The following is a 19,070-nucleotide window of genomic DNA, read 5'->3' as shown; positions in this document are numbered from 1 at the left end:
GATCTGAAGCCTTTCAGTTTTCATGCACTTTATTGAAATACTTTTATTATATTTCTTGTTCTGTTTACTTTGCTTTTCATTTTCACTATTCTATATTTCTCTAACATTTTCAGATTTATCATTTCTAATATAATATTATTATATTGCATTCTGATGCCATGGCTTGTTCAGTTATGCTGGATGGACTTGCTCCTTCCTTCCAGTGATTTTTCTATTACCTGAAAAAAAAATTGTGGCTAGAATTTTTTTGTATATTTGATGCTTTTCCATCTGTCTTTGACGTGTGTGTGTGTGTGTGTGTGTGTGTGTGTGTGTGTGCGCGCGCGCTCTGTGAAATTATTATTCAAAGAGTATTGCTGCTTAAAATTAACTATCTTTTTTTCATAATCCCTTCCAGGATAGGACCAATTCAAATCCCCTTCCACCATTATATAACTGTCTTTTCCCTTCACAACTGTCTTTTCCCTTCCCCTCATGTTCTATCATGCAGTTCTGTAAAGTGAAACTTTGGTATTTTAGTTTGCATTTCATTAGTGATTTGGTTAATTGAATTAATATTGAACTGATCTCTGAATTTTAAAGTAGTATATCATGTTAATTTGTTAACTAACAAATTTTAATTTGTTCTCGATGTTTTTTAAGCTACCAAACATTTATAAAGCAGAAAATGTACATAAAAATATGATCTTTGTATCCCCTTAAGTGCTGTGTAATACTACAGAGCAGTTGGATAATGCAGTGGATAGAGCCCCAGTCCTGGGGGTTAGGAGGACCTGAATTCAGATCTATCTTTCAGATGCTTGATACTTGATAGTTGTATGACCTTGGGCAAGTTACTTAATACTGATTGGCTCTCATTCAAAGTTATCTCCAATTGTCTTGATTGATATCTGGCCACTGGACCCAGATGACTCTGGAGGAGAAAATGAGGTTGCTGATTTAGCACAGCCCTCCCTCCCTTAAAAATCTAATTCATGTGCTTATCTTCTTAAAAAACAAAGGACAAACATTATCATGTTGTAAAGTTCTTTCAAAGAATGTATTTCAGTGGGAGATAACAATGTATTTTGTAACAGGTTATAGTGATTAAAGAAAAATTAGAAATTTATTTAGGTTTTTGAAAATTTGAATGAGATTTTGTGGTAGTGATAAACCATATGAATAGAAATATTTAATATCATGACAGTATTTTATTCTATTATATGCTTAATTCTTATCAGAATTTAAAATTTTGTTTTTAGGTTCAACATGAACAATATATCTAGTACTCAAGAATCTCTTTCTTGTTTGAAAAATAAGTTTGAAGATGAACTGTTGTTCTTACCTGAAAAATTAAGATCAAGACTGCTTCCTTTCCAGAAAGATGGTATTACCTTTGCCTTGAAAAGAGATGGCAGGTAAAAAATTTCAATCTTTATAGTTTTAAAATGTAAATATAATAAATATTAAATTAATAAATGATGAATTTTATAGATGCTTTATTTTACAAATAATTTCCAGGAATTACAAAATTTAAGAATTTAAAAGATTTACTCTAATGAAAAAAAACCTATCTTCAATTTTCTAAAAAGTGTTAATCCAGACTGTGCTTGAAGACTTTCTGTTAGGGGAAATTCATTCCCTGTTTAGGCAATCTAGTCTGCTAATCTAGTTAGTAGGCCAGTTTAGTTTTTTAATAAATTCATTCTAAATGTACTTCTTTGCACCAATTTCTCCTCATTTTGCCCTCTAGGACTAACCATTTGTTAAATTCTATTTTTCTTCTTCAAAATAACCATCCTCAGTCCCTTTAGTTAGTCTTCGATTGACATATTCTTCAGTCATCTCAATATTCTGGTCATCCACAGCTTTATAGAGTAATAGAATGTGAGATTTGGATGAAACCTCATTTGTCATCTAGTTTCATCCATCTCAAAAAAGAATCTCAATTAATTTATACCTCCAAAAATGGACATCTAGGAAGAAAGAAACCTCCCATCCTTAAATTAGTCCATTTCACTTTTGGCTATTGGTAATTGTTAATACATTTTTCCTACTTCCTCATGTGCCTGTTTCTGCCCTCTGGGGCCAAAAAGAACAAAAATAACCCTGCCAAACATCATAACCATTCAATTATTTGAAGATAACTACTGGTTCTTCTCTCTGCTCAGTTCTTTTTCTTTTGCAGGCTAAGCATGCTGAATTCCTAAACTAATCGTCATAAAACATTTTTCTTTAACTTGATGGTCCAGAAATGTACACAATTAAAAGAGGCTTTATCAAAACAGAGTACAATATTCTTGGAAGCTGTGGTTCTCTTAACATAGTCCCAAGACCATATTAGCTTTTTTGGCTGTCACATAGAGCTGACATCTGTACACCCAAAGATCTTTTTTTCAGAACAACTATTATCTAACAGTGCCTCCCCATTTGTGCTTGTGAATTTTATTATTCAATGTAAGAACTTCTATTTATCCTTATTAAATTTCATTTTATTAGATTTAGCCCACTGTTTCAGATCATTTTGGATCCTTATTAACACAATCTTTTAGGTGTTAGGTATCCTCCTTGATTTGTATTATCTTCACACTTGATAGTCATAAGACCCATGCTTTCATTCAGGTCATTGATAAAAATGTGAATTAGCACAGATTTAAAAACAGATCCCTGGATTCATTCACATTGACATAGAAATGATAAGCTTTTTGCGTTTGGTCATCCAAACAGATCTGAATCCTTTTCATTCTATTACTATCTATTCTCTTCCCTCCATCTTCAGAAAAATAATATGGGGATATTTAGCAAGTAAAAATTTTTAATTCTAAGTAAACTAATATCTACAATAGTTTTATCTGTTGATTGTTATCCTATCAAAATGGAAAAAAAAGACCAAGGCCAAGTACTTGAAGAAGCCATGCTGGTTCTTTATCACCCCCTTGTGGAGGCACCCTGTATTCATTCTAAAATACTGTTGCAAATAACAGTTTCCCAGTGTGTCCTGTCCTGAGGGAAATAATGCCTGTTTTATTCTGTACTCATTACCTTTCATTACCAGTTAGGGTAAATGTTAGCTTTTTTTGACTGTCATGGCACAGTGTTGCCTCATATACAACTCAGAGTGAACTAAAACTTCCTTTGTATTTTTTATTCCCCATTGTTTACTCCTGAAATTGATTTTTTAAAAATAAGGGTATTTTGCTATTTTTATATGTTTTTTAAATATCTCTTCAGTCTATTGCTAAAATTTCCAGATTTTTGAAAAATCCTTTCATTCAAGATGTTAGCTAAGATTTTGTCATGTGCAAAAACCAACATACTTGCCTCATTAATAATTTCATCCTAGTCACTGATAAAAAAGTTAGACATCACTGAACCCAGGAAAGATAATCTCCAGATTAATATTGACTCATCTTGGACACTGGTGAATCATTCTTGATCAAAATCTCCACATTGTAGCCTTACCTCTCCATCTTCTTTACTGACAGCATGAAACATTTTACTAAATATTTTCTGGAAATCCTGGCATGGTTCATTTGAAACACTTCACTTTTTCTTTCTGTCTAGTAATCCAGTTCAAAAATAAAATCCTAGACCAATCTGAGGTTCTTGAAGATGCCATACTGATATTTTTTGTGTTCATTTCTCAGATTCCCCAAGCAGTTACAGATATTCTTTTTTTAAAATGTTATTTCATTTTTTCCAATTTCATGCAAAGATAGTTTTTGACATTCATCTTTTTATAAGTTTTTGAATTCTACATTTTTCTACTACCCTCCCTTCTCTCCCTGTTCCCCAGGGCAGTGAGTAATCTGATATAGGCTGTACATATTCAGTCATGTTTACCAAATTTCCATATTAGTCATACTCTGAAAGAAGAACTAGAATGAATGGGGAAAAAAGTGACAAAAAAAATAAAAGAAATTTTAAAAAGTGAACACAGTATATATACTTTGTTTTGTTTTCAGACTTCTTAGTTTTTTTCTCTGGATATGGATAATATTTTCCTTCACAATACTTTTAGTTCTATCCTTGAGCACTGAATTGCTGAGAGCTGAGTATAGCATAACTTGATCCTGGCATAATGTTTGCTCTTAATGTGTACAATGTTCTCCAAGTTCTGCTCATTTCACTTAGCATCAGTTCTTGCAAGTCTTTCCAAACTTTTCTAAAGTCCTTCTGCACACGATTCCTTACAGAACAATGGGATTCTATCACATTTGTATACCATAATTTGTTCAGCTTTTCCCTAATTGAGGTACCTCCCCTCAAATTCCAGTGTTTTGCCACTACAAAAAAGACCAGCTATAAATATTTTTTGTACATATGAGTCTTTTTCCCTTTTTTATAATCTCTTTGAGATATAGACTTACTAGTATTATTGCTGGATGGAAGGATATACAGTTTTTTTCCCCTGGGGCATAGATCCAAATTGCTTTCCAGAGTATTTGGATCAGTTCACAAGTCTACCAACACTGCATCAGTGTTCCAGTTTTCTTATTTCCTCTCTAACACCAATTATTTTCCTTTTTTTGTTATTTTAGCCATCTGATAGCTGTGAGGTAGTGCTGAGTTATTTTAATTTACATTTCTCTAATCAGTAATGACTTAGAGCGTTTTTTTTAATTTAACTACAGATAACTTTAAATTCTTTATCTGAAAACTGCCTGTTCATACATATCCTTTGACCATCTGGGAAATGCCTTGTATTCTTATAATTTTGACTCAGTTATCTATATATTTTAGATATGAGTTCATTATTAGAAACACTAGCTGTGAAAAGAGGATCTGACAGAAGGAGGAAGAAGTGGCAAAGGGAAAGCAGAAAGAAAGGGGAGAGGAAGAAGGGTTGGATATAAGGGGGCAAACACTAAAGGAAGTGGTATACAGAAGCAAAATACTGAAAAATAGAGATAAGAGGAGCAATACAAATGGGGGCAAGGTAGACTGGGGGACAATAAAAAGTTAGTAATTATAACTTTGAATGTGAATGGGATGAACTCTCCCATAAACTGTAAGTGAATAGCAGAGTGTATTAAATACCATAATCCTACAATATGATGCTTACAAGAAACTCATCTGAAGCAGAGAGATACATATAGAGTAAAGAAGTAAAATATATTAGGCTTCAGCTGACGTGAAAAAGTCAGGGACAGCAATCCTTATCTCAGACAAAAGCAGCTACAAAAATAGACCTTATTAAAAGAGATAAGGAAGGAAACTATATTCTCTTAAAAGGTACCATAGACAATGAAGCAGATTCAATACTAAATATGTATGCACCAAGCGGTATTGCATCCATATTCTAAGAGGAGAAGCTGAATGGGTTATAGGAAGACACAGACAGCAAAACCCTATTGGTGGGAGACCTCAACCTCTCTCTCTCAGAATTAGCTAAATCTAACCATTAAATAAATAAGAAGGAAGTTAAGGTGGTACATAGAAGTTAGAAAACCTAGACATGATGGATTGGAGAAAATTGAACTGGGATAGAAAAGAATATACCTTTCTTTCTGCAGTACATGGCACCTACACAAAAACTGACCATTTACTAGGGCATAAAAACCTCATTATCAAATGCCCGAAAGGCAGAAATAGTAAATACTTCCTTATCAGACCACAATGCAATAAAAATCACGTGCATTAATGAGCAATGGAGAGATAGACTAAAACTAATTGGAAACTAAATAACCTCATTTTAAAGAATGATGTATCAAACAACTAATTATAAATATAGAATTAATTATTTCATCGTAGACAATGATGATAATGAGACAATATAACATAACTTATGGGGTATAACCAAAGCAGTTATTAGGAGATATGTTATATCTCTAAATGCTTACATGAATAAAGTAGAGAAAGAGGAAATCAATGAACTACGCATGCAACTAAAAAAATTAGAGAAAGAGCAATTTTAAAACCCCAATTAAATATCAAATTGGAAATTCTAAAAATTAAAGGAGAAATTAATAAAATCAAAATCAAGAAAACTAATTAATAAACTAATGAACTAATGATAATGATAATAGTAATAATGAACTAATAAATAAAATCAAGAGTTGGTTTTATGAAAAAACAATAAAATAGATAAACCTTTGATTAACTTGATTAAAAAAAGAAAAAAATACCAGTATCAAAAATGAAAAAGGTGAATTCATCACCAGTGAGGAGGAAATTAAAATAATAATTTGGAACTATTTTACCCAACTGTATGCCAATAAGTTTGGTTTACTAAAATATAAGTTGCCCAGGTTAAATAAAGAGGAGATTAAATACCTCAATAACCCTATCTCAGAAAAAAAGAAATTCAACAAGACAGCAATGAACTCCCTAAGGAAAAAATCTCCAGGGCCAGATGGATTCACAAGTGAATTCTATCAAACATTTAAAGAATAATTGGTTCCAATTCTGTATAAATTCTTTGGAAAAGACGGAACTCTGCCCAGTTCTTTCTATGACACCAATATAGTGTAGATACCTAAACCAGGAAGAGTCAAAACAGAGAAAGAAAATTGTAGACCAATTTCCCTAATGAATATAGATGCAAAAATCTTAATAACATCTTAGCAAAGTAATTACAGCAATTTTTCACTAGTATAGTACACTATGACCAGACAGGGTTTATTCCAGGAATCCATGTTTGGTTAAATATCAGGAAAACTGTCAGCATAATTGACTATATCAATAGCAAACCTGACAAATCATATAATTGTCTCAATAGATGCTGAAAAAGCCTTTGACAAAATACAGCAGCCATTCCTACCAAAAGGATTGTTCCTTAGAATGATAAAAAGTATCTCTCTGAAATCATCAGCAAGCATTATATGCAATGGGGATAAGTTAGAGGTATTCCAATAAGATCAGGATGAAAAAGAATGCTCGTTATCACCACTACTATTCAATACTGTATTAGAAATGTTACCTTCAGGGGCGGCTAGGTGGCACAGTGGATAAAGCACTGGCCCTGGAGTCAGAAGTACCTGGGTTCAAATCCGGTCTCAGACATTTAATAATTACCTAGCTGTGTGGCAAGCCACTTAACCCCATTTGCCTTGCAAAAAACCTTAAAAAAAAAAAAGAAATGTTACCTTCAGCAATAAGAGAAGAAAAGAAAATTGAAGGAATTATAATTGGGAAGGAAGAAACAAAAAACTCTCACTCTTTGCATATCACATGATGGTATACCTAGAGAACCCTAAAATAAACCTAAAAAACTACTGGAAACAATTAGCAAGTTTAGCAAAGTTGCAGAATATAAAATAAATCCACATAAATCCTCATCATTTCTGTATATTACTAGCAAGATATAGCAGCAAGAGTTAGAGAAATCCCATTTAAAATAACTTCAGACAACATAAAGTACTTGGGAGTCTACCTGCCAAGGCAACTCAGAAACTCTATGAAAAGAACTGTAACACTTTTCATTTCATACAAATAAAATCAGATCTAAATAACTGGGCAAATATCAACTGTTTATGGATAGGCTGAGTTAATAAAATAAAAATGATAATTCTATCTAAATTAAACTACTATTTAGTGCCATACCAGTCACACTGCCAAAAAATTACTTTAGTAAGCAAGAAAAAATTTTAACTCAGTTCATATGGGAAACAAAAAGTCAAGAATATCAAATAATTTAATGAAAACATACAAAAGAAGGCTGTTTGGCCTTACTTAATCTAGAATTATATTATAAACACTAGCTGTGAAAATTATTTCCCCACTTTCTGCATTCCTTCTACTCTTGGTCGCATTGCTTTTATTTGTGCAAAACCTTTTTAATTCAGTGTAATTAAAATTATCCATTTTGCAATTTATAATGTTCTTTATTTCTTGTTTGGTCATAAATTCCTCCCCACTCCAAGGAATTGACAGATAAACTATTCCTTTTTCTCCCAATTGGCTTAAGATATCACTCTTTATATCTAAATACTTTCCTCATTTGGACCTTATCTTGGTATAGGGTATGAGATAATGGTCTATGCCTAATTTCTCCCATCTTGTTTTCCAGTTTTCCCAGGAATCCCAGAAGCAGGAGTTTTCAGGTTCATCAAATAGTACATTACTATAGTCATTTACAACTGTTTCTTTTGTATTTATTATATTCCACTGATCCACTACTCTTTTTCTTAGCCTATTTTAACCAGGAACCTCAACTTCCCCCTCTCAGAATTACTTAAATCTAATCACAAAATAGACAAGAAGGTAGTTAAGGAAGTTAATAGAATTTTAGAAAAGTTAGATATGATAGACCTCTGGGGAAAATTGAATGGGAATAGAAATACCATCTTCTCTGTAGTACATGACATCTACACAGAAAAATTGACCATGTATGACATAAAAACCCTCACAATCAAATGGAGAAAGGTAGAAATATTAAATGCTTCCTTTTCAGATCATGATGTAATAACAATTATATGTAATAAAGGACTATCGAAACATAAATTAAAAATTAATTGGAAATATATGATTTAATTTTAAAGAGTGAAAGGATCATACAACAAGTCAAGAAATAGTCAGTTTCATTTAAGATAGTGAATATGATGAGACATCCTGTCAAAATTTATGGGATGCAACCAAAGCAATATTATAAAGGGAATTTTTTCCACTGAAGGCAGCAGTGGGATTTGGCAGCCCCCTGGGTGAAGGAGCAGCCATTTTAAGGATCTCATTGCTCACCTCCTGATGTGAGGAAGGGGCTATAAAAGGTGCCCTAAAAAAATTGTTTGCTCATCCTAACCCTGGCCTGATTACTGAGGCAGGCGGGGAATCCCACATTGTGCTCCGGACACACACACACACACACACACACACACACACACACACACCTTCAAAAACTTCTTCAAAGTAGATTACACTCATCATCAATGCATGGAATGTGTGCATACTCATAGATAACACAAGACTCAATAGACCTGAAAAACGAACAGATCTTATTGTGAGAGGTATGGCACGGTATCCAAATAGGAGTAGATATGGTATCCAAATAGCAGCCCTGAATGAAACAAGGCTGGCAAAGGAAGGCCAGCTTACTGAAGTCAGAGCTGGATACATGTTTTTTTGGAGCGGTCACAGCAAAAGGGACTTCATTGCTAGAGTAGGCTCAGATTACCAGGCAAGGCGGATACTCCTTGGGAGGAATGGAGTTAGAAACAGCAGCAGCAATGGTCACTTTCTATTGAAGACTTGTGCATCTCATGACCTTCTCATCACAAACACTTGTCTTCTGTTTGCCTAAATCCAATCCTGCATGCACCCTTGTGGTGAACATTGGCATCCATTTAAACTACGTGATTGTAAGGAGAAGAGACAAACAGGACGTGAGAGTGACAAAGGCTATGTGTGGTGCAGAGTGCTGGACTGATCACAGACTCATTCTCTATAGGCTAAATATTTATATTCAGCCAAAGTTGTGGCCCCAAGGCAAAATGACTATTATAAGAATTAATGTCAAGAGATTAGAGTGTCTTTCTTACTGGGAAGGAACACTTAGCTGCTAACTTGGAGGGAAAACTGAGTCAACACACAATTGACAACAGTGGAGCAGAAAATGAGCGGGAAGCTTTCAGAGATCTGGTGTCCAGCACTGCATTTGCTTGTCTGAGCCAGAACACTCATAAATACCAAGACAGGTTTGATGAAAATGATGGGGAAATACAGAAGCTGCTAAATGAGAAAGTCTACAGGGTTTACCAGCAGCATAGTTCTTTCATTTCTAAGAAGGCAGCATTTAATTTCATTAAAAGTAAAGTCCAAACAAAGCTTAGAGAGATGCAGGACTCTTGGCTCAGTAAGAAGGCAGATGAAATTTAATTTTATGCAGAACAGTAATAAGTCAAAATGCTTTTATGATGCCCTAAAAGCTATTTATGGGCCAAAGACCTACGGTGCTTCTCAACTACTCAGTGCTGATGGATCCACATTCATTAATGATAGGGACTTGATCCTAGAGAGATGGGCTGAATACTTCCATAGTGTTCTTAATAGACCATCATCAGTCATTGCAGAAGCTATTGACTGTTTACCTCAAGTTGAAGTCAATCAGTCCCTAGCTGAAGTTCCAACTGAAGAAGAGGTTTTGAATGCCATTAGACTCCTTTAACGTGGCAAAGCACCTGATGTTGATTCTATTCCAGCTGAGATCTACAAGATGAGGGAGTCATTGCTCATCCTGAAATTTTCCAGGTAATTATGACATGAGGAGGTTATCCCCCAAGAATTCAAGAACTCATCCATCTCTTTACAGGTACAAAGGAATAGATTGTACCATGATACTCACAGGGGTCTTTCTCTTTTAGTCATTATTGGTAAGATTCTTTCCAGAGTCCTTCTCAATATGCTGATCCTTCACTTGGAAGTTGGTCACGTTCCTGAGAGCTAATGTGGCCTCAGAAATGGTAGAGGAACAGTTGATATGGTGTTTACTACCCAACAACTCTAGGAAAAATGCCAAGAACAGAACAGAGATCTGTATACAACATTTGTAGATCTAACTAAGGCCTTTGATACCATCAATTGGGAGGGTTGATGGAAATTTATGTTAAAATTTGGTTGCCTGGAGAAGTTTATTAGTATTGTATGCCACTTCCATGATGATATGCATGCCTGGGTTCTGGATATTGGACAATACTCTCAAGATTTCCCAGTCACCAGTGGAGTAAAACCAAGGACATGTCCTTACTCCTATATTTTTTAGCATAATGTTTTCAGCCATATTATCAGATGCTTTCAATGAGTATGAATATGGCCTCAAGGTCAGCTACCACTCTGATGGCAAATTCTTCAACTTTAAAAGACTACAATCCAAGACCAAAGTGGATTGCAGATGATTGTGCACTCAATGTAGCCCCTGAAGCTGAGATGCAACAAAGTAGGAATCTATTCTCTGCTGCTTGTGCTAATTTTGGTCTAATAATTAACACCAGGAAAATACAGGTGCTCCATCTGCCAGCACCGCACTATCCATACGTGGAACCATTGATTACAGCACTTGAATACTGTGGACAAACAAGTTCACATACCTTGGCAGTGTCCTTTCCAAGGAGGTACACATTGTCAGTGAGGTTGACTCTTGCATTTCCAGAGCTAGCTCAGTATTTGGGAGGCTCCAAAAGAAAGTATGGGTGAGAAGAGGTAGTAGACTAACTACCAAACTGAAGGTCTACAGAGATGTTGTGCTGACTCATTGCTGTATGCCTATGAAACCTGGACAATCCACTAGCACTATGTCAAGAGATTGAATCGCTTCCATTTAAATAGTCTTAGGAAGATTCTGAAAATCACCTGGGAGGATCACACTGGGGTCCTTTCTCGAGCTCAACTGCCTATATTCCAACATTACTACAGAGAATGCAACTACAATTGATTGGACACATTGTTAGAGTGCCAGAAGTATGCTTGCCAAAAAAAACTATTTTATGGAGAACACACAGATTAGGTGCTCACAAAGGGGTCAGAAGGACTGATACTGAGACACCCTGAATGTCTCATTGAAGAACTTTAGAATTGATTGTACAGCATGGGAGACCCTGACACAGGACCACCCAGCATTATGAGGTGTGCCCTCATCAGTGAAGGGGCTATGCTCTATGAGGAAGGCAGAATTGAAGCAGCTCAAAGGAAATGTGACATCTGTAAGTTTAGAGTACCACCCTATGTGTTCAATTTGAGTATTTGTGCCCAACTTGTGGTAGAGCATTCCAAGCTCATATTAGTCTGATCAGCCACAGTCGGACACACTGTAATTTGCCTCAGACATAGTGATGTCATTTTGGTCTTCTTCAAAACAAATGACAAGAACCAACCAACCAACCATCCATATCTCTAAAATACAGGAATAGGGGTGGCTAGGTGGCACAGTGGACAGAGCACCATTCCTGGAGTCAGGAGTACCTGGGTTCAAATCTGGCCTCAGACACTTAATAATTACCTAGCTGTGTAGCTTTGGGCAAGCCACTTAACCCCCAGTGCCTTGCAAAAACCTTAAAATAAAATAAAATGAAACAGAGAAAGAAGAGACCAGTGAATTGGGTGTGGAACTAAAAAAGCTAGAAAAACAAATTAAAAATCCCCAACTAAATAACAAATTAGAAATTCTTAAAATCAAAGGAAAAAGTAATAAAATTAAAAGTAAGAAAACTAATGAACTAATAAACAAAACTAAGAATAGCTTTTATTAAAAATTAATAGTTAAACCTTTTGGTTATTTTGATTTTACAAAAGAATGAAGAAAACTTAATTATCAAAAAACCCAGTATCAAAAATGAAATGGGTGAACCCACCATCAGAGGAGAAAATTAAAGCAATAGTTCAGAACTATTTTACCCATCTGTATGCCAATATATCTGACAGTCTAAAGGAAATGAATGAATATTTACAAAAATATAAACTGTCCTGATTAACAGGAAATAAAATACTGAAATAATTCCATTTTGGAAAATGAAATTGAACAAGCCATCAATGAATTCCCTATGAAATAAATCTAGGGCCAACAATTTGCAAGTCAATTCTACCAAACATTTAAAGAACATTCTAATATTATATAAAAACAGTTCTAAAAAATAGGAGTTCTGCCAAATTCCTTTTATCACACCAATAGGTGCGGATACCTAACCAAGAAGAGTCAAAACAGAAATTTACAGAGCAATTTTCCTAATTAATATAGATTCAAAAATTTTAAATAAAATATTTTCAAAGAGATTACAACTTATCACTAGAATAACACGCTTTTTTTTTGACAAGGCTGTGAGGTTAAGTGACTTGCCTAAGATCACACAGCTAAGTAAGTATTAAGTCTTTGAGGCCGAATTTGAAATCAGGTCCCTCTGTCTCCAGGGCTGCTCTTCTATCCACTGAGTCAGCTAGCTGCCCCAAGAATAATATACTATTATCAAGTAGGATTTATACCAGGAATGAAGGCAATATTAGGGCAGCTATGTTGACCTTGTCAGAAACAAAACTAGCAAATCGTAACATTTCTTCAATAGATTCAGAAAACCTTGACAAAGTATAGCATTAGAGAGCATTGGAATAAATGAGCTTTCCTTAAAATGATGAATAGTATCTATCTAAAATCAAGAGCAAACTTTATATGTATTGGGGATAAGCTAGAGGAATTACCAGTAAGATCAGGGATGAAACCAGAATGCCCATTATCACTACTGTTATTCAATATTGTATTAGAAATGTTGGCTTTCACAATAAGAGAAGAAAAAGAAATTAAAGAAATTAGAATAGGCAAGAAGGAAACAACTCTCACTCTCTTTTTTAAATTTCATCTTATTTTATTTTTTACAATTACATGTAAAGATAATTTTCAATATTCATCTTTTTGTAAACTTTTGAGTTCTACATTTTTTCCTCCCTCCTTTTTCTCCCCCCTCTCCATGGCAGTGAGTCATCTCATATAGGTTGTACATGTTCAATCATAAAACCCTTTGCAGATGATATGATGGTATATTTAGAGAATCTTAGATAATTAACTAAAAAACTCCTTGAAACTATATACATACATAAATATACCAGCAGAAAAAAATAGAAATTCCACTTAAATTAACTGTAGACAACATAAGATACTTGAGAATCTACCTTCCAAGAAAAACCTCCAAAATTAATATAAACACAATTACAAACCATTTTTCTCACAAATAAAGTCAGATCTAAAACATTGGAAAAATGTCAGTTACTCATGCATAGGCCAAGCTGATGTAATAATAGTAATGACAATTCTCCTTACATTATATTATATTACTTATTATGTGCCATACCAGTCAAACTACCAAAAAATTATATTACAGAGCTAAGAAAAGTAGTAACAAAATTCATCTGGAGGAATAAAAGCTCAAGAATATCAAAGGAAGGGGGCACCTAGGTGGTGCATTAGATAGAGCACCTGCCCTGGAGTCAGAGTACCAGAGTTCAAATCTGGCTTCAGACACTTAATAATTACCTAACTGTGTGGCCTTGGGCAAGCCAGTTAACCCCATTTGCCTTGCAAAAATCTTAAAAAAAAAAAAAAAAAGAAAAGAAAACAATTTCCTCTCCCCCCCCCAAAAAGGTGAGAATACTAAGAATATCTAGGAAATTAATGGAAAAAAATGCAAAGGAAGGTAGCCTAGCCAGATCTAAAACTATATTATGAAGCAGCAGTCATAAATATTCTTTTTTCAAAAAAATTATTTATTTTCACATATTTGTACATGCATATTTCCAAGTTGTACAAAATTTCCCTTCACCTTCCCTTCCCACCTCCCTCCCCTCATCAAGTTAGCATTTTACATACATGTTTTGTTAAATACATTTACAAATCAGTAATTTTTGGCATGAAGAATTAGGATTAAGGAAAAGAAATACATAAGATTTAATTTTTATAAATTGTTCATCAGATTTGGAAGGGTTGTTTTTTCTGTGTGTTTTGTTTTGTTTTGTTTTTTTTCCTTTGGTTGGGGATAATATAGTCCATAACTAGTCAAATATGGTTGTACTGGACTGCTGAGAGGAGTTGCTTCCATCAAGGTTGTTTATCTCATAATGTTGGTGTGTACATTGTTCTCTTGGTTCTACTTTAGTTCAGCACATAAATATTCTATTACCATAATTTACTATTATACTAGATATAGAAAGGCACCTTCATTTGTTTGAAGGCAACATTGACTCCCTCAATGAATTATGAACTACCCCGAATTGTTTCTTCTTCCCATCTTTTGTGACTTCATACCTCACGAAATTTGTAACTTCACTTCTTCATTCCTTTTGAGACAGAGAAAATGTCAGTGAACTTCTAGTAAAGTTCCTTGGTTTTCCTTGACCTGGACTCTGGGTTAATCCAGGTCCCTATGCACAAAACAAACCCTTATCTACAAAACAATGGATACCTGCCTTAGCCTGAAAGGATTAAGTCTTCACTCCTCTATATATATCCTTCACTGCCTCATCTCTATGCTCTTGAGTTATTGCTTCTATCAACATATCCCTAATTATCTCATCTTCCTGATCTTCACTCATCTGTTGAGTTGCTTGTCTTCTTTTTCCTCAGTCTGTACACTCAAGGTGAGTGTCATTCCCCAAATAACCTCTCATGCTCTTATTACTCTTCCTTACTGCTTATACCCTGTTGGCTTGTATTCTGGTGAAACCAAGCTGCTCTTGGGGATTGTGATTTCCCCAGATAATCTCTCATGCTCCTTTACCTTTCCTTATTACTCATCCTCTCCTGGGGTTTATATCCTTGATGTTGCTGCCCCCCCCCCCTTAGGGGATCAGCTGCTTTCAGCTGCCTTTATTCTTTCCCTTAACTTCTGCTAACCACAGCAACTCTTAAAGAAACCTTTTTATCCCCAAACTTTCTTCTGGGTCAGAGTCAGACTTTTCCTTGATTTCTTTCATGTTCCTCCTAAACCTATAGCCAGGTTCATTATTCCTGGGTATCACTTTTGGGAGAAGAAGCAGATTCCTTCTGGGATGGGCCATTTTCCCTTACTCCACCTAGAACATTGTACTTGTTTCATGGTTCCACATGCCAAGTGGTACTTTTCATTCTCTTCTTATGCTGTATTCTTTATGATAACTTTATGATTCTTTTCAGTTTCATTTTTCCCTAATAATTGGGAAATAGATAAAATATATGTCCCTACCCCTTTAATTTCCTATTTTGGAGGGAGATCCTGTACTTTGTGTATGCATGGTTATTTTTAGTTACTAAAACAGAAGCAGAAACATAACCCACTCTTTGGAGGTCACTACAAAATTCTCCTTGCTTAAAATACTTCAAGGAAGATAGCAGTCATTTTTTCCCCATAACTTTCATGGCTAATTTGTAGTTAATTGTATCAATACTTGTTTCTGTAGGCCTCTGAGTGGGGCTAATTTATCTAGGACCTTTAAGGTAATAAGAGGTTCTAATTTACTTAGGTGCCTTTAAATGCTAGTTATCATAATCCTTTTATATTGCACATTCCATCACAGTTAGATCTTAAAGTAGAAATTCAATTATTCAATTAGTTCTATCCACCTTAGTTCACCTTATCACTCAACTCTAGGTGTCTCTGGTATGTATCTGGCCCCTCAGTTCTCTATCCCTACTAGGAGGCTAGAGGAAGGATCTCCTGAGGCTTAATTACTTTAGCAAGCACCAGGATACAAAATGTAATCCAGTTTTCTAATTAGTTCTGTCCCTACTGTATCACATTGTCTTGGTCTTCAAATATTTTCTTGTAGTTATCTAATATTTTTGAGAATGACTGGGAATTCTCCCAAAATTGCCTTATCATACATACTTTTATAATTTGTATATAATTTTTTCTTACAATGTACAAGAAATCCAGGGAAGCCAAAAGTGGAAATGAGAAGGGGGAGGTCCATGTTTGCTGTTTTCTCTAGTGTTAGATGTCTATTATGATAAAAATCTCTCAAGAGGTCACTATATGGTTTTTCATTTTTCAATTGATTTTGAACCTTTGGAAAGAAATAGGTGCGTGTGTTTGTGTGTGTGTGTGTTTACATATACATATATGTGTGTATATGTACATAGGCTCATATGTATATGCATCCACATCTGTAGTTAATACACAATTCCATGAAAAACTGATAAATTTGTCTTAAAATTGCATTATAATTCATTTAAGAGAAGAGCCTGTTTTCACTACAGAATTCCTTAACTGAAGGTTACTAATTGAATTTCTCTGATGATTCAATTTGGTTGAATGTTGTGAAAGTCCACTTTATAGTAGACTTCATGGAAATGGAATGTCATAGTACTTTTACTGTTCAAGAATTATGTTTCATGGTGATTATCAGAAGTCAGATTTTTGATTCCTTTAATTTGTTTTTACTATACAATTAGCTTCCCTAAATTAGAACCACTAGGTGGCCTAGTAGATAAAGCCCTGGGCTTGGAGTCTTGGGAGCCCTCAAATTCAAATTTTGCCTCTCTTGTTACTTAGCCTCAGTTTCCCTATTGTAAACTGGGGGTAAGAATGGCACCTGCTTTCCAAGTTGATAATTCTTAAGTCTCAGCATAGCACCTGATACATGCTAAGCATTCTATAAATATTCATTGAAATCATTGTTATTATTCTCTCACATAACTGACTAGAGTGAAAGCTTGTCTTGCTGTAGCTAGGTGAGAAGTCATTTTCTTAGCCCTTCTCTTTGGCCACATTTGGTCATTCAGTAATGTGGCATTTAACTTTGGTTTATTTTTTGTTTCTTCTATTTATATGAGAGTTTTTGTCTGTATTGTTTGTATAGGTCTTCTGATTTCATTCTGGATCAGTTCATACAGGTGATTCTTTTTCCTCTTATCAGCAGGTAATCAAGCCACAAGACTTATGTGAAATCCAGGTTTATTACAAAAGAAATGAATATGTATATGGAACCTAAAAGATTCATAGTCCTTACAGAAGCTCAAGGATGTTTAGATTCATATGTTTCCTATAGGCAAGGAGAAAAAGAATTAATTTTATATTAGAGAATGTATTTTGGTCATATTTATGTTATGTATTATGACTTTTAGGATAAAGTTCAAAATCTGTGTTAGACATTCAGAGCTCTTTTTTCAAATGGTTCATATTTGATTCTTTAGGCACAATTCCATTGGCCTATTCTATCCAGACTTCCATTCTAACACACATCTCTCTCTTTCTCATGTGAATTCAGCATATTGTTACTGCACATTTAGCAGTTAATATATATACTGGTATTTAATGATCATATCAAGTGTTTCTAGGGCTATCATCTCATTATTTTTCGCCTGACTGCTCTTCTAAACTTCATCTCAATTTCCAGGGATTCATCTTTCTGCTAAATCACATCAACTCTGATACTCATACCTCCTCAAGGCCCACACCACCCACTTACCTATCTTTCCTCCCTTTGACCTTCTGATTTGGAGGGAGAAAGGGATGGACATTGATGAACTCCATCCAGACAGAATATTTCAGGGGGGCACCCTGTAGAGCTGTCTCCTCATGTCTGGCAGCTGGATTTCATTGTGTTTCTGTAGGCATTCGCTCACTATCAGTTTTTCAGTTTCAGTATTCCATTGTTTTCCCCTGTTAGACTGTGAATTCCTTGAGGGCCAGGGCCCTTTGTTACTTTTCTTTGTATCTCTGGTGCTTAGCACAGTACCTGGACCATAGAAGATACTTAATAAATGTTTATTTAAAGACTGACTTATGATACCACTTTTGCTTTTTACATGGAATCAACTTGGGTCCTAACTAAAACTGTTATCCTCTTATAAATAGGAATTTTAAATCTTTGCAATGCTATAAATTGTTATTCACTTAATAGGGACTCAAATCATTATTCAGTGATGGAACATCACATAATGAAAATTCATGGATATATATATATATATTGATATATTGATATATTGATATATATATGCTATACATATATATTTCAATTTTTAAGTTAACAAAATTATTGATATCTTTTGTTCTCATATTACCTTCATTTTGAAAATTCGTCCTCTTCTTCCTTTCTCAATAAGCCATCCCTTATAACAAAGATTAAAGAAGAAAAAAGAAAAGTAGTTGGCAAAGTCAGCTAATAGACTGATATCTAAAAATATGTTCAATATTTCACACGTCACCTATTGGTCTGAATGCCAAGACAACCAAATGATATTATAAATAACCCTCAAATGATGTTATAAATATCCAGGTGGCCCTTGGAAGAAAAAGTTTCCCTAACCTACAAAAGTGAACCTACATTCCTAACCTACATAAGTGAAAAATTGAGGTATATTTTCCAAACTTTATCTGGTGCCAAGCTTGGCAAATGTACACAAATTTCCATTTTATTTTATTCTTTTAATTTAGATTGTTCTTGTTATTGTGTGTGCTTATACATACATTCATACTACAGTTGCTTAAGTGGCCAAGTGTGTAGAGCATTGAGTCTGGAGTCAGGAAGACCTGAACTCAAATGTTATTTTAGATAGTTACTGGCTATGTAAGGATGTGAGAGTGATGAAGGCAATGTGTGGTGCAGTCTGCTGGATTGATCACAGAATCATCTTTTCCAAGCTTAATATTCACATTCAACTGAAGTGGTGGCTGCAAGGCAAAATGATTACCAGAAGAATT

At 34.6% G+C, this 19,070-nt stretch overlaps 1 protein-coding gene across 1 annotated transcript in view; it reads left to right on the top strand.

The window, feature by feature from the left end:
* ZRANB3 (zinc finger RANBP2-type containing 3) overlaps positions 1-19,070 on the top strand; it is a 238,159-nt gene that overhangs the window by 17,998 nt on the left and 201,091 nt on the right. The window contains exon 2 of the mRNA XM_074212007.1: positions 1,242-1,397. Coding sequence (XP_074068108.1) covers positions 1,249-1,397 — 149 coding nt within the window. The 5' untranslated portion in view covers positions 1,242-1,248. The remainder of the gene's footprint in view (positions 1-1,241; positions 1,398-19,070) is intronic.

The sequence above is a fragment of the Macrotis lagotis genome, chromosome 1 (genome assembly GCF_037893015.1).
Source record: "Macrotis lagotis isolate mMagLag1 chromosome 1, bilby.v1.9.chrom.fasta, whole genome shotgun sequence".
In the NCBI taxonomy this organism is placed as follows: domain Eukaryota; kingdom Metazoa; phylum Chordata; class Mammalia; order Peramelemorphia; family Peramelidae; genus Macrotis; species Macrotis lagotis.
This window is presented reverse-complemented; position numbering and strand designations above follow the sequence as displayed.